Genomic DNA, 16048 nt, shown 5'->3' on the forward strand with positions numbered 1-16048 from the left:
TCCCCAACACAACCCTGGCAGCTTGGCCGCCTCCCTCCCTCCCTTCCCCGGACTCACCTCCCCGCAGCACTGGCCCCTTCTCCCCGGCACCACCGGCCACTCCGGAAAGCATCAAGGGCGACATGAGCAGAGCAGGGCAGGCGGTGGTCGCCGTGCCATCCCTCCTCTGTGCCGCTCCGCTTTCGCCGGCTTCGCCTCCCACTGCTGACACACGCCTGACATCACCGCCTCTCCCGGCAGCGACGCCTCCCCGACCCACCCTTTCCCCTGGATAAAGGAAAAACTGAACCGAGGAGAGAGCAGAAGACTGTTTCAACCGAGGGGCTGTGCCCTTTCCGAGCACCCCCAGGCCTCGCGGGGGGCTGAGGTGTGAGCGAGCGGGGCGAGGGGGGCTGCGGCAGGCAGCCCAGTCCCGGCTGGCCTTGACTCACGCCTGACAGCCAACAGGTTGGACCAGAAGCATCGCGCCGTGTTCCAGGCCGCCCCGCTCCCACGCTCGTAAAAACGATGGGCGTGCTTCAAACATGACCTCTGGAAAAAATACTGCCTTGCTGCCTCTTATCGGTTGCAGGTGATGACTCCCGGTCCCCTTTATCACTTCCTCTGGGTTTTTCCCCTCCGGATGCACTCGCCATTCCCGAGGGCTGTGGGAGAAGGAGTCACCCGTCCCAGGGGCAGTGGGAGTGAAGAGGGTCGCATTTGGCAAGGGGACAAAAATGCAGCTGCCCCACCACCCTGAGCAGCCTCCTGCCCAGGCAGAGGGACACACGAGCCCTCCAAGGGTCTGGGTGGACCCTTCCATGAGGAGCCACCTGTGCAAATCCAAGGCCAGCCCCAGGTGGGATGCATCCCTGATCATCCATGGTGCCGAGAAGGAAGAAGAAAAAAAAAAAAATCCTTTGCATTTGTAAGGAAACCTGCATGGAATTGCCTCAGGATGTGGGTAGAGCTTTGCCCCATTTCCTCCCCACCCTGCGAGATCCAGCCCAGCCCACAGTGCCCGAAGCATTTGTAGCCGGGTACATTCAGCACAAAGACATTTGCCTCTTTGCCCAGAGACACACAGGACCAGGATAACTCCAGCTCCCCCCGCTGCTGCTCCACTGAAGAAGAGATGGGGAAGCAGCGTCTGAAATTTTGCACACAGGACACATTTTTGTTCTCAGGAACTGAGAAGTGCCCTGTCCTTAAGTTATCTCACTTCAGAACAATATAAGCTCCTTAGCAATCAACTATGACAACACTTCTGCTATCAGGTCCTTTAAAAAAAAAAGTCAGTGATTACACAAGTAACGATCATAAGTTGTGGACTAATAATATTTATGTAGATGTACTTAAATTAATACATTAACAAGTTTCTGTCTAACATGTCTGCATTCATGAACACAAGAGGAAAAAAAGGCCTCAACACAAACAAGGGCTAAACCACCATAATAAAGAATAAACCAGAGTAAACCAAATGAAATCCTATAAACTCCTTCAAATAAAATCTTTCTAAATTGTGATCAAAAGGCAATACTCAAAGCTGTCACTGCACTAAAGTTTTCTTGCTCTCTTAAAATACTCCCTAACTTTGTATAGACATGTTTCTAAATCATTCCTAATTTCAATCTTACCTAAACTACATGCATATTAAATGACAAAAGAGTTGTAAAAAAAAAAAAATCCGGAAATCTGAAACTGGTTTTTGAGGGCTGGAAGAACAATTAGCAATAATTAAAATGTTTTTGTGGAAGTTTTGCAATGTATGTTCCTTTTAACCAGATGATTAGGTCCACCTGAGCTAATGAATGTTTTCTTAATAGCCTTCCCATCCATTTTGATTGCCAGATCCCTAAAGGCTTCTGAAAACTCTCACTGAGTATAGTGGGGGGTGGGGGGGGGCAGGGGGTGTGTGTGGACTGCCTGTCCAACTCTACAGGCAGAACTGGGCCTGGTCAAGGTTTGTTTTCTGGGTCTTTTTGGAGAAGGTAGAGGTGCAAAGTTCTCTGATCACACCTCATTACTCTGGTACCTCTGTGCACCAGCCAGACTCTTAACACCCAGCTGATGCTTTTGCCAGCCCATGAGTTTAAGCTTCCTGCATTTCTACTGTGATCCTCTTCTAGATATTACAGAACACTGAACAAAAAGATAACCATCCTCCTAACCCTCTTTCCCATACAAAAAGAGCTGTAATTGCAGTCTAATGAGACACAAAGCAGTCACAGACTGCTGAAGCAGTGAGACACCTTAATAAAAGAAGCAGCTGGTTTTTTTACCTGGCTGATCTTGCATACAGTTTTGAATAAAACACAAGTTTGTCTGGGCCTGACAGCAGGAGCTTGCTGGCTTGGAAAAACGGCCCCATCAGGATCGCAGGCAGGAACTGGCAGAGCCCCTACCTTGAGAAACGTGCAAGAGAGCTGCTCAAGGGGCCCTTTCCTTGATATTCCTATCAGCCTCATTTATTTTGTTTAAACATTTTTAATTTTTTTTTTTTTTTTTTTTTTTTTTTTTTTCAAGAGGGCGAAAATCTGGAGAAGCTGGCTGCAGGGGTTGTGTGGCCAAGCACTGCTGCACCAACCCTGGGCACAGCACATACCAGGGTTGCACTCGGGATGTTTCCAAGATTGATGGCAAATCCTGACCAGGAGCTAAACTACCCAGATCTCTGAATTTCCACCCGAGGGTAAGGTCAGCGTGGAAGTGCAAACCATTCTGCAGAGTTTTCAACAGTTTTTCATGAAGCACTTTCAAAGCACCTCGTGGTACATGCAGCGCCTGTAAGGAGGTTCGGCAACCAGCATCCCAGGAACGGGCTGGGAACAGCAATCTCCAGACAAATCTGGCAATTCAGACCAAGGAAACATAAAAGATTTCTGCCCACAGGAATGCACCCCACCCCGATGAAGGAAATTACCACCCTGCCAGCAACACTGGCAGAAGGGCAGCATTTCAGGCCCTCCACTCTTGTTTGCTGTCTGGCATGCTACCTCCAACTAAAATCGTTTTGTTTTAAATTGCTATGCCTGGCCATGGAGGGAGGCATCTGAGGAGATGGCAGGAGAGCCAAACTGCCCCACCTGCAGCAACTTCTGAGAGGAGGCAGCAGACAGCTCCCACCTGTGCCAGCATTAATTGGCAGTGTTCACCTGGAGGCATCCTTCATCTCTTACATATTAAGCCAGTCCTCTAAAAACCTCCTCAATCACATTTCTAATACATTACGATCCATCCTTGCCCAGTTTTCACTGGCATTAGCATTAACCAGAATCAGAGATCTCAGCAACAAACTGATCCAACACACGTGTTTTGGGGCAGGTGACACTCAAGCAACTTTCCACGCATCTGGAAGAAACTGAATTTCAGAGCAGTCTCATAACAGCTCTGTGTTTACTTTAAATAATTATGCAAGCTTAGTATCTTATGTCTAAATCAATGGCTTCTACTTCATAAGAAATAAACACCATAAAAGAAATCTGCCTAATTAGATTTGCCTGCTGAGAAGCCTGTATGAATGCAGGACAGCAAATTTACATTAAGTGTTCTGCAAGGGAAAACTTTTAGCATCAGCTCTTAGTATATGTTGAATTAAAAGAAAAATATCATAAATACCACCCATTTCAAAATTAGTATACTGTAATAAAAACATTTCTGAGAACATAATGTATTCAAGACAACCAGCATTAGAACTGAAATTCTTGTAGATTTGAAACAATACCATAGCAAGATTAGTTGTTCTCTTCAGACATTATAGTTCATTTATCATCAGGGAGTCGCCCACAGAAACACAATGAAGTGGGAGAACAAGTCAAAAAGCCAGCAAGCTGCCTTCTCAAATTCCCATCCCTCAGAGGATCACCACGTATTGGCTGAACGCAGAATAAACTCAACTCATACCATAATACACGCTCCATAAACAAGACAAGGCATTGTTTATCTCACCAGTGAGACGAATAGGGGTAGAGATAAAAGAAGATCTATTCTGTTTTGAAATGGCATCTGAAGTCCTGGGACCCGTTTTATGCTTTTCCTAATTGATTCAGAGGAGACTGGGGACAGGATCTTGGCATGACACCCCATAGCAGGCAGGGGGCATTTCTCCAAGCAGGAGGCATCTCTCAGTATTAAACTGCAGTTGAAGGGAGAATATATTTGCAAAGCAGCAGGACTGCAGAGTTAATCCCAGGTCTGAGCTGAAATCTGAACAAGGGTTGCCAAACCTAGTCTTTTTTATGTCCTGTGAGACTTCAGGATTATAATCAACTGAGCTCAGTGTAACCTCCAGCCAGTGTGGAGCCACACTGCTTTTATCTACAAAGAAAAAGACAATTTTCATAAGTGACAGAAAATAATCCTCCATTTTCAGTCTATTACAGTGCTGGAGCACAGTGCTTCCCTCGGTGCCCATCAGCTTGCAGTCCCAGGCGAGGGGTGAAACATGGGCTTGCTTTGCTAGACATAGCTTCCAAAGCAATACAAGCTTTCAGGAGTGACTTAGAGCAACAAAACTCCTCTCTCCAAACCATCTCAGGTCAACCAGCAAAATATTAATAGCTGGACTCAAACCTCCCCAGCCAGCTTTACACAGACAGACACGGCAGGTTCTCCTGGTCCAGCCCTGAGTTACACACCGTCCGCCCCAACAACACACATTCCCCTCACGGATGATTGACGATACATGCGCAAGCGTTGGCAAGGCTGGGCGATACGGATCTGGAGATTGCTTCATCCAGGTCTGTCGTGCAAGTTGTTTCCTGTGAAGAGTTCTCAGCCTTGGACTTCACACAACAGTGTTGATCCAACAACAAAATCTTGGGATAACCACTGTGCTCCAAGGCTCATATTTAGGTCTCTTTGCCTGAAGACCTACTTGGATAAAGCCAAAAGATTTCACATTTTTTGAGGAGGATGGTTATATTTGTTGGGATCTAACTGACACTGAATTAATGGGTGCAGCTAATTCTGTATTTTTTTTTTTTTAAATTTTACTTTGAACATGGACTTAGCTCTTTAACAGATGCCTAGGAACACATTAAGCAAATGCAGCTACATCTGACAGCAGCCATTAGCACTGCAGAAGACACAGGAGCAGAATAAAACCATCTCATGGGAATTCAGCTGGAGCACAAGCACCAATTCCTGTTCAAAGCCTCCCACCAGAAACTCAGCAACTTTCCCACTGCAGCCAGTATCGGAGAGATTTGCACAACGAGAGATCACTTCTACCTTTAAAATTACGAAAGGCCAGCTTGGTATTCAGACTTGGACTCAGCCCTTCCCTTTTTGTTGAGTTAATCAGCTGCACATATATTTAAACATCACTAACTGGAGAAGTAGAGCACAATAAGGATGCTCTTTCCCAGATGGCTAGGGATAAACACAACAGCACTTTTGATCCACAGTATAAACAGCAGGATAACATCAGCACATGGCAGTTGTGAGTATGGCTCCATCCCGAAAAGCAAAGCAAGAAAATTCTGCTAAATCCAGCAAAACTACCACCTCTGCTCCAAAAGACAGGTATAATTTACATGCCTATTCTCCTCTTGCCTGCTGCTTCACAAAGGACTGTGCTTGCTGACTCCTCAGAGATTCAGGCAAGCTATACACAGAGTCTTCTCCCTCTGAAACACACTCTGATACATTTGTAAATATGAACAAACAACAATATGGTTGAAAGGAAACTTCTGCCTGCTGCGTCACAGGCAGCAAGGCTATAGCTACACTGAAATAAACAGAAGTGCCTCAACATTTTAATTCCAAAACTAAGTCTGGACTTGGGTGCCTCTCTAGACCCAGCATCTGCTCCCCTCTCCGAAAGCGATCTGATTCCAATTACTTCCATGGATCAGACCAGAAGCACACTTTGTATTTCAAACCCCGAAACACTTCTTGTATAAAGAAACTGTTTGCATATTTAGCCACATATTAAAAGTAGTCATGACTCAAGACAAGTTGTGGCTTAAGTCATTTTTGTCCCCTCTTATTGAAATCAGACACAAATTCATAAGGATACTACAGCCATATCCATCGCATTAAATCTCCCCTCTGCATTTAGGTTCTTCTCTCCCACCTTCCATTTTAATCTGTCCTCTGTTGTAGAATTATAATTTCAGGAAAGCAGACAACTAGTATCATTTCCATTTAACACTTCCACTACAGAGGTGACCTTTGTTTTTTATTTTACTTTTCTTCAACAGAACTCCTGTTGCATTCAAAGGCAACGCCTCATAACTAACTGTAGCAGGGTGTGATTTGGTAACTGGGCCCTGCTGACCTTAAAAAAATTTTCTCAATCTGCCTGGTTGATATTGTAAACTGAAATCCCACATGCATAAAAACTGCTTGGCAAAGCAATTCTTCTAGCCAGGCAGGCTGCATTTTCTTGGAGAGAGTTGCTGGTCACAGCTGGACATCTTGGCTAGAGAATGATCTGTGTTTGACCTGACTGGAAAAATCTTGTGAATGTTGCCTAAAAACAGGGAAGTGCTCAAAAACAAGAGGAGCGCCTTGATGCTCTCCTTTGACAATCAATGGCTGCCTTAACAGTAACTAGATTTTCTAAGGTTCCTCTTGTCACTGTCATATAGAACAGACATGGTAAGAGAGACCCGAGATGAAATTATGTGCTTTACTATATAAAGCAAATGAAGGACATATGAGTTCAACCTTGGACACACACGTATATAAATATACCAAAAGAAACCAAGGCATAGCCTGGCTCTGGAAAAAGAGATCAAGCTGGGAGCTTAAAGGGGAATTACTCTTAACAAGGAAGTTTTGTTAAGCTGTGTTTTTTGGCACAAATACACTAAACAATATCATTTTGCAAATGTAAAATTCCCTGGCAGGATGCACACACTTCATGTGAACTCCTGCCCAGATCATTCCCGGGGAAGGAGAACAGCAAAACTCCAGGTCTCCATCTCCTCACAGCTTAGATGTTTCAATGAAGACATGACCAGAAAGAAACCACACACACCTGGCCCAGCAGCACAGCTCCTGCACGTGCAGTCCTGGCTCTTCCCCCCAGCCAAGTGGGTTCAATAACCCTTCAAAGACTGTCAGGGCTCAGTCCTGTCACAGGGAGACGTATGTGGCTACAAGACTGGGTGAGCTCCCAACACATCGTGTGCTTGGGCCGCATGATGGGTTTCCAAGGCCGCCGGCAGAAAAGCCTGCTAGGGCTCGCTGAGAGGGGCTTTGAGAGTACGATACGGGACCCTCTGCCCTGCTTAAACGGCAAGGGAGGTTGTTGGCAGAGTTCAGGCTAAAGGAGACACGTTGGGGAGCAGGGGGGTGGGGGGGAAAAAAAAAAAAAAAAAAAGAGTAATGACTTCCAGTACTTGGCATTTACTCTGAATCCCCCCTTACAATTCATTGCATCATGGAAACAGAGTTGCTAAACAGGCTTGCAGTTTCATGCAGTTCCACTCAGATTTCATGGCTATCAGTGGAGCCTTTTATCACTTCACACACAAAAACCACCTACTACAGCCAAGTGAAAACACTGCTCGAGTACAAGGCCTTTAGTTTGAGACTTGCAGAAATCCGGTTGCTTCATACTTCGTAGCTATCCCTGGCTGAGACCACCAAACTCAAGACGACACGCAAGCCAAAACTTCCAAAGGGAGTTTCCACTATCTAGGTGAGAGGGAGTTTTACTGTCTCAGTGCCAGTAGAATTATCCTTCTGCCTCCAATCCTTAGTCTTTTGCTCACTAGTCTAATAAGTAACAGCTTAAAAAGTATATTCTGACATGCAACACCATCCCACCTCCGTCCCCCCCCCCCCCCCCCCCAAAAAAAATATCAGATGCAAAAAACTTACTTTTCTGGGCTTAACTTTGTCTTGTAAGTCGTACTGGCCTATTCCTTTGTAACTTATTCCAAGCCACCATGGGATTCCTTGTTTATCCTGAAAAATGGATGTCCACATGAACGAAGAGCTACTTAAGAATTAAACAATTCCAGGATTACAGCCCATTTCATTCTGTGACAAGTACGAATAGGTACAGAGCAAAGATTTTTTTGCAAACAAATTTATGTGAAGTGGATTGCTGGAGTGAATGTTGAAACTTTCTCCCCCCGCCTTCTCAGGCAGAGGCAAGAAACTACGTGGTGGTTGTGCACAGTGGACAAAAAAGCAACAGTGCTGCTGAAACAAGGGGGTGTCACTCATTGCAGGAGTGGCTGTGAGGGGGGGAAGGATACGGGACAGAGAAAACTGTGGCCAATGACTGCATCCACTAAATTCAGGCATGGAGAGGCCACAGGAGAAGAGAACAGTGCAGAACATCAGCTTCCCAGGTACCAGTCATGGCAATGACTCAAAGTAAGGAGACATCATCTCTGCTGAGCTCTTCTGCACAAAACACTTTGGCCCAGGCTCTGCTCTACAAACAGGAATAAACGGTGTATTTCCATCACTCAAAAAATATTTCTCCACATTTCCCCACTCCAAGTACGCACCCACTAATCATCTGCCACTTAGAAATAGTCTTTTCTACACTGTATTTTTTTCTAATCTTGATTAGAAATGTCTCTGGGGAAACTATTAACTGCCTTAGCTCTAGAAGTGATATCCAGTTTAATTAAAATGATATGAATTTAGCTCCTAAAGAAGCTTTTACAAAGAATCCTTTCTGTCTTCTGTAGCACATAATGCTTTGCGGCTCTCTGGAAACAATTTTTGAAGAATATTGAAGGGTTAAAAAAAGGTTGAAAAATGCAGGATTTAATACCAATAGAAGGGTACTGAATCACCAAACTACTCCTATAGGAATGTAATCACACGTAATAAGCTAAGCAATCACATTATCTATGGGCATTTACTAACCTTTACTCCATAGTAATGAACTCCATATGTTGGCAAAGCTTCTACCACTTTCATGTACCTGTAGACAGATTTATAGCGTATCAGATGATTTTCTCTGGAGAGAATAACATCTATTAACATATTTTTTTTCACACATACATTCAGGACATGTCATTTATCATTTGCATATTTTGAAGCTCTTAATAATTGAAGGCCCATGTTTTCAGAAGAAACTTAGCATCCTGGCTCAGGGAAAGATGTGGTATTTTGGCCCAGGTAAAGCAAATGGAAAATCTCTCATACAACAAAACATTCAATCTCTTATCAGAAGGTCAGAGAACTGAAAGTAAAAATTCTGAACTGAACATGTGAGCCTTTTGGGAAATGCTGGCCGTAAAAACCTGCCCATAATTATTCCATTATGGTGCTCTGGTTACAACAGATAGGCTCTAAATGAAAGTGTTTATGCAGTTGTATGACTGTTTCGTGAGGCAATTCAGACAACCACCAAACAGACAATTTTCTCCCTTGTTCCTACTGAAAGAAGCCCCTGAATTATTGACGCAGTTACAGGCATCGAGGTACGTTAGAAAAAACTACAAGTTGTCTACATCTCACAACCATGGCAATCATCTCAAACTTCTCTGTTCGTAACACATCCCACTGCATTTGCCTGTAGGAGTATAGTAATATTAACAGTAAATTAAAAATAAAATTCCACAGGCTCTGCATGCATCTTGGAAGATCTTGTTCTTTTGCAAGCCAAATTCAGAGCATTTCAAACATGCATTTGTTTTTTGAGCAGACCTACGGTAATACTCGCCCTTAAGCGTTTGGTGTGAATACTAGCAAGCAGGGTATGGAGAAGAGTCTTTCGATAAAGTAAGGTCCAGGTAATTTCTTCTATATTTAAGGTGTCTGAATGAGGATGCACCACCTTAATTGCAAGCCTGTGAAATCTGAAACTTCAAATAATTTAACTTTGAAATATAAAACTCAAAAAACCCAATCTGACAGGTACAAATGGTGAAGTTTGTGACCAATAATGACCAAACAGCCTGCACTCCCACTTCTCAACAAAAAAGAAAAGTAAAAATACCATCTTTACAAATTAAGTGTCATACTCACTGAACAATGGCTTGTCCTCTGGTCAGACCTTTAATTTGTGTATAATGCTCAATTACTCTGTCCTCACTGCAAACCAAGCGCAAAACCCAAATTAGAGGCTCAGTGACTTTTTTCATGTGTGACGGCATCTGTTGAAATTCAGATGCCTGCTCAGCATGCAGAGAAGTGTCCCTCTGTACATTTCTTGCTCTGGTTTACATTCTGTTTCTTACTGATTTCTTTCCCACCCTTCATTAAGCAGCGTGGAGCTGCCTGGCTGATACCCACCATTGCATGCTGCGTTCCAGACTAATTAACGAATCGTTTCGGACCAGCCTGCTCTGCTGCAGATGCTGCCGCAGAATAATGGCACTAATTGTATAAATTCATTTTCACATTCTAAAGGACCGAAACTTCAAAGGATGGTTAATGCTCCATATGCAAGACAAAAGTTAAACCAGAAATGTGTTTATTCCAATATATTTTTTTCCCCTGACATTTCATAGGTGAAAAAAAAAAAAATAGATTTGTCAGCAGTGACCTTTTTGCATTTTTCCTGTTATATACTTCAACATTTTGTTTTAGCAGAATGTGAAATAAAATGTGCATTTAAGTGTCAGACACTTGAAAGCAAAGAAAAACCCAGCACTATTCATTCTGAAAAAAAGAAATCATAAGTACTGGTATACTTGAAAATTCATTAGATATATCAAGCCTAAAAAAAAAAGAAACAAATGATGGAGTCAAACTTGCACAAAGGGCATTAATTCCAAGGAAACAGTATCATTGATTCACCCCAAATACTGTGTTCCTTTACAGCAGATTCAAACCACAAAATGGGACCTGTCTTTCTGTTTCCAGCTTTTCTAACTTATTTTCTCCCCATCCTGTTGAGGGGAGCAGCTGGGTGGGCATCTGACAGCCAGCCAAGGTTAACCCACCACAGAGGCTCTACCGTGTGTCAGCTGAAGAGCAAGGTGCTCTTTGCAAACCCAGGCTTGGCTGGAGTTCAAGTTTGGGCTCTTTCTAACACGTGGTCTCCACTTATTCTGATCCTGGAGTTTCTGATCCAGCAATTTAATTTGAGTGAACTCTCAATGAGGGATTTGCATTGGATCTCGTGTCATTTATAACATTCTAAAAACAGCAAATGCTTGAACACAAGCAATTAACTCTAAGTCCTGTATTATACAGGCTGAATTAAAAGAGTTTGCAAAACTGTTTAAAAGTGATCTTGTCATTACCATTCATAGCAATGATTTACATTTTTAAAGTAAATAGCTCACCAGTAAGCAAGTGATGGATGCTCCTGCAGCGTCTTGGTAGGAAAGACAGGCAGTGTCTTCAAGTCTTTTCTAGTGTTTTCATCGCTAAAAACCAAAAATGGCACAGAGTCACTGCTAGTGAATCATGGATGCATTCATTAGTTTCAGCAGACGGAAGGGGCTGTATTTGCTACCCAAGAACATGGTGCATTACCCCATATCAGGCTGTCATAGCAACGTAACTCTATAGGGCCTCTCACATGACAGTGATGTATATGGTGTCATGCAGACTCATTTTGTAACTCATTATACAGACACGTGATTCTCGAGCCACTGTGGTAGGAGCACCGTATCAATATTTATTTTGCACACACTCACTCTATTTGCTGAGTGCAGAATGAGCCCTGAAACAGCTGCAGAAGGAAAGCCTCTGCCCAAAAGGAAGGCCTGTAGTTCTAATTCTTGCTCTATCTTGAGCTAAAATCCTACCTCTACACAATAAATTTCACAAAGCAGAATAGTATTTGTCAAGTCTCAGGTCCAAAACAAAGTGTTTCAGTTCATATACTTGAAAATATTTTCACTGGAAATAGTTTTTCTGTACTGCTCATTCTGCAGAAAAGTTCAAATATTTTGGACTCCAGGCCCAGCCTGGAACAAAATAAAGGAGGTTGAAGTATGTGAATGCATTTTGTCACAAAAAAACCCCAGCAGAATATTTAAAAACCTATTTACAAGCATCAGTAAAATGGTTAGTATTTTCTCCTTATATGTTCCATTAATTAATCAGCTGCAACTTGCACACCTCATTTCTGCAGGACTTCTGCATGCCTCCTCAGCAACACCAACAAGCACGAACATGACTTTTCTATGTAAAGAATGCATCAGTCACGTCCATCAGCATCTGCCTCATCTTCTGCATCCAGGCTTTCCTTGAAGGTGTTTTCCTGCTCCTGACCTCTGTTTTCATCAGATTCCACTATTAGAGATTTCATCTGAGCTACGTTCCCACTCTTCCCTCAAAATCAGCACCCTGTGCGCATCAGTAGAGTGGACCCGAGCACAGAAATCTGCTCCATGGGCACGGTGGATCAACCTCTGCAGATGCAGGAGGGAGCAAACCCCTACCACATTTCCATCTCACATGGCAGATGTCACATGGAAGGCACAGTAAATTAAAGCTTTTTGTTCTTCAGTGAGCACAGGCAATTGCTCTGCAAGCTTCTTCCCCAGCCCTGACGATGTGCCTCAACCCCGACTAAGAGGGACCACCTCTGGGGACCAGGAAACAGTTCAATCAACAGCCTATTTATTCTACAACCTCTTTGATGAAGGTGCCAAGAATGGGGTCAATTAGTGCTTAGGAGCTGTTGTTTCTGAGCTTTGCCGGGCTGGCGCTCTTCTGCCAGGAATATGCACTTTTCTTTGCAAGCTGGCCAGCACCCAAGTGCCACAAACGGGGACAGCTGGGTAGAAAATCAGGATCTCTCCTCCCAATACTCAAATACAGCCAATGCTCACAAAAGCTGAGAGGGTTCTATTCATCCTTTAAAAGCTCATTTTGTTGGGTTCAGAAGGCTGTAGGACACCTCAGCTTGCAGCAAGAAGATAGATTACCAGGGGTTTGTAAGGACACATGAAAATGTAGCCAGAGCACACCCTCCTGAGGCCTCAGAAACCAGAGCAAAAAATAAAAACACTCCAAACCAAAAAACTGAGCCCTGAGCAACCTGGTCTGAACTCACAGCTGACTCGTCTCAGAGCAGATGGTTTGGCCAAATGACCTCCTGTGGTCCCTTCCAACTTCAAATCATAGACTCAAAGGATAATTGATTATTAAAAATATAAATTTCCTTCTATTTTTAAGCCTGACTCATAACTGCAATGGCTGCTGTAGCAGTCAGGGTTGGCAGGGAAATACAATGAAGTAGGAGAGGTTTTGAAAGGAAGCAATAACAAAATAGCTCATTTTTACCAAACAAAAGGGCTGTTTCTCTCAACCTGCAATATTCATAATCAGAGGTTTAATGGCTGGTCTCTAAACCCCTATTTAGAAACCTCATTGCCAGTGAACAACAAAACGCCCAAGCGAGCGCTGAAGCACTGACGAGGCTCATGCCAGGAGGCAAGAGCTGAGCTCTGGCAGAGGCAGCTGGGCAGGTGGGACAGGACAGGGGACTCCCCAGCCACCACCACCGCAGCTGGGTGGAAAGGTCCCAAGCTCTCCTTTGCCAACCATGATGGGCCAGCAGCCTCCCCACCACTGCGACTCTGCAGAAATGCCATGAATCCTGGCAGCTGCGTCCTACCATGCTCTGAAAGGCCACCTTTTGCACAATTCCTGGCCTCTAGCAGGGCTACCCACCTTCCCCTTTGGTTTTTGGTCCCCTTGCCTCTGGACCTGGTTGGGCAGCAACTTACTTTATCCTCATCAAATGCCAAAGCAAGGGTGCTAGTCAAGCTTGAGTGATGAGTAGCACCTCATCAATATGGAAATATCTACCACCAAATTTAAACTGAGCATCAGCCAGCCAGCACACCCACCTCTCCAACAAGGCTTGTGGGCTCTGAGCTGGGATATATAGTGACCAAAGGGCTGCAATCACATCTTGCCATGACATGGGGCACGTCTCCAGCACTGACCCTGAACCACGGGCCCTAATGCAGTTCTTCAGCAGAGTCCACAGAGCTGTGACAACTTACACAAGAGCTGGACCTTCTCTGTTCTGCCAATCCACAAACCCATCCAACTTCTTGCAATAATAGAAAAAACACTTTATTACAAGGCAAAGTTTGCCCTTGGGACTTGCCTTCCAGAAGGGACCCAACCTCATACCCTGAGGTTCAGATACACTGTCCCATGCATCTGCAGCTGGAGGAAGTCCATTAAAATGGACTTAGAAGGCCTGAAAGTCTCTTGAGAAGCCAGATGAGAATTTTACCTTTTCCTTCGTAGTTGTAAGATAAAGCATGAAATAATCCTAGAAAAATGTAAGAGACTTGGGAGAAACAGGGCACAGCTCCTCGCATGCTGGATACTTTCAGACGGTGCAGGTTGGCACGGAGGGCGCAGCCCAGATCTGCTGACTGTGTGCCGAAGGATTAGCATTCGGGATGATTCACGGCTTCAGGGATAATAAAAGCCTCAAATGGTCCTCCCCCTCCTTCCACAGAGTTCATTATCACTTCATCTGCACCGAGGAGCCCAAGCACGTCTCCCCTTGACCTTCAGGATCACTTTCCCAAGCCCTTTGAGATCCAGCCGTTCCCCAGAGGTGACAACTCCAGATAGCAGGAGTGACGGTTTGAATTATTACCTGTTCCTGTTTGGTTTTACAATGATCACAAGGCGATACAGAAATCACAGGGCAGACAGCCCTGGCTCCAGATGTCCAACCATCTATGCTATCCACCACCCAAACACACCAGCATTGTATCTGGTATTTCCATGGGCGGTTCTGATCAGGGGAGGAGAACTCGGCTGTCGGGACAGAGAGGCCCACTTGCAGCTAATCTGACCTCTGCTATGGAGGGGGCTTCTTGACGGGTGGTTCTTGGCATAATTTCAATACACATAAACTTAAACCACCCGGAGTAAATGGGACTGAACATTTTTTGGCAAAAGGTTTGTTTATTCCCCAGGAGGGGAATATAGGAAACTCATCTCAAGTATTTTTCCACCATGGAGAAGAATTAAAGAAAACCAGCAGACGGACCCTTTCCTTGCTGTTCCACCCTCTAAATGGGAGTTCTCTCTCTGGCAGCCATCAAGCAGAACTTGAACTGATCTGGGCAATGTAAATGAAAATATACATCAGACCATCCTCAGGCCAAACCGCAGCTTGCATTCTTGGTACTGTCCCTATTTAATTTTCTGTTCCAACATGAACAAATGTTGGACAAGACGCTGTCCCCAGCAGCATGCCCTGCTCATCAGTGCCAGCTCTATGGAAGGGCAGCTTGTCTCTAAAACAACCAATAGCAATATTTAACCACATACCATACTATGAATAGGAGTTCCCACATTCAAACTATCTCTAGCAGCAAACCAGGGCCAATCCCACTTGTTTCCTACAACCCGCTGACATTACAGTGAAGTTTTAGGCATCTTGCTAAAACCCCACCAGAAATCTGGGAAGGAACCGAGCCAGACTATCGTGGCATGCTCTGCCTAAAACACATTACTGAAAATTAGAAAAGGCTTACATATTTATGTTCCCAGAAAGTGCATCTTCACAGCTTGTAACCAAGTGATACAACACTCCCTGCCAGGCAAAGATTTATAGAACTGTGCTAATGAGGAGCATTTCTCAATGGCTGCCCAGGCTTTTCCCTGTACCCACTGTCAAAAACAGATTATGCCTGTTGCTAACACAGGTAAGAGCTTAGATGTAATAAGATGTGGTTAATGACAATAGCACAAAACGTGAAGAGCAATAGACACACCCAGAGCAGCAAAAGCAATATATTGGACTACAACATAAAAGCTTATCAGCCCACAATGTCTTTGTAAATATTAACAGCTTGATAAGGACAGGACTTCAGACAACTTTTAACTGACTAAAGTGATGGCAGGTGTGTCTGCCTCTGCTGAATTGTGTTGATAACACTGTATAAAAGTAGGAATTTATCACTGAGGCAAGTGCATTGTATAGTGATTTTCCTCTATTCTCAAAGCCTCTTGACCTCACATAAATACCTACTCTTGTGTTGCTATGTGATCATTAGAATAAGTCAACTCTTGGGTCTTTCTAAATGTCACTACATTATATTTGGTTAATTCTTGAAATGGATTTTAGGCACACGACAGGGAGATTTTAGACTGACCTTGTTTTTTAGAAAGTATCGACCAACCTCTCAAGTTAACCTGAAAG

General features: G+C 44.1%; 1 protein-coding gene across 7 annotated transcripts in view; it reads right to left on the minus strand.

Moving 5' to 3' along the window:
- Positions 1-16048, minus strand: part of FRMD4B (FERM domain containing 4B) — an 85973-nt gene that overhangs the window by 18199 nt on the left and 51726 nt on the right. For 6 of the 7 annotated variants that reach the window (XM_074879127.1, XM_074879133.1, XM_074879132.1 and 3 more), the window contains 4 exons: positions 11196-11279; positions 9931-9996; positions 8824-8881; positions 7816-7902 (listed from right to left, as the gene is read on the minus strand). In XM_074879127.1, the coding sequence (XP_074735228.1) occupies positions 7816-7902; positions 8824-8881; positions 9931-9996; positions 11196-11279 (295 nt within the window). The remainder of the gene's footprint in view (positions 1-7815; positions 7903-8823; positions 8882-9930; positions 9997-11195; positions 11280-16048) is intronic. The other variant, XM_074879129.1, reaches the window with a different exon arrangement.

This window comes from Strix uralensis, chromosome 10 (assembly GCF_047716275.1).
Source record: "Strix uralensis isolate ZFMK-TIS-50842 chromosome 10, bStrUra1, whole genome shotgun sequence".
In the NCBI taxonomy this organism is placed as follows: Eukaryota; Metazoa; Chordata; class Aves; order Strigiformes; family Strigidae; genus Strix; species Strix uralensis.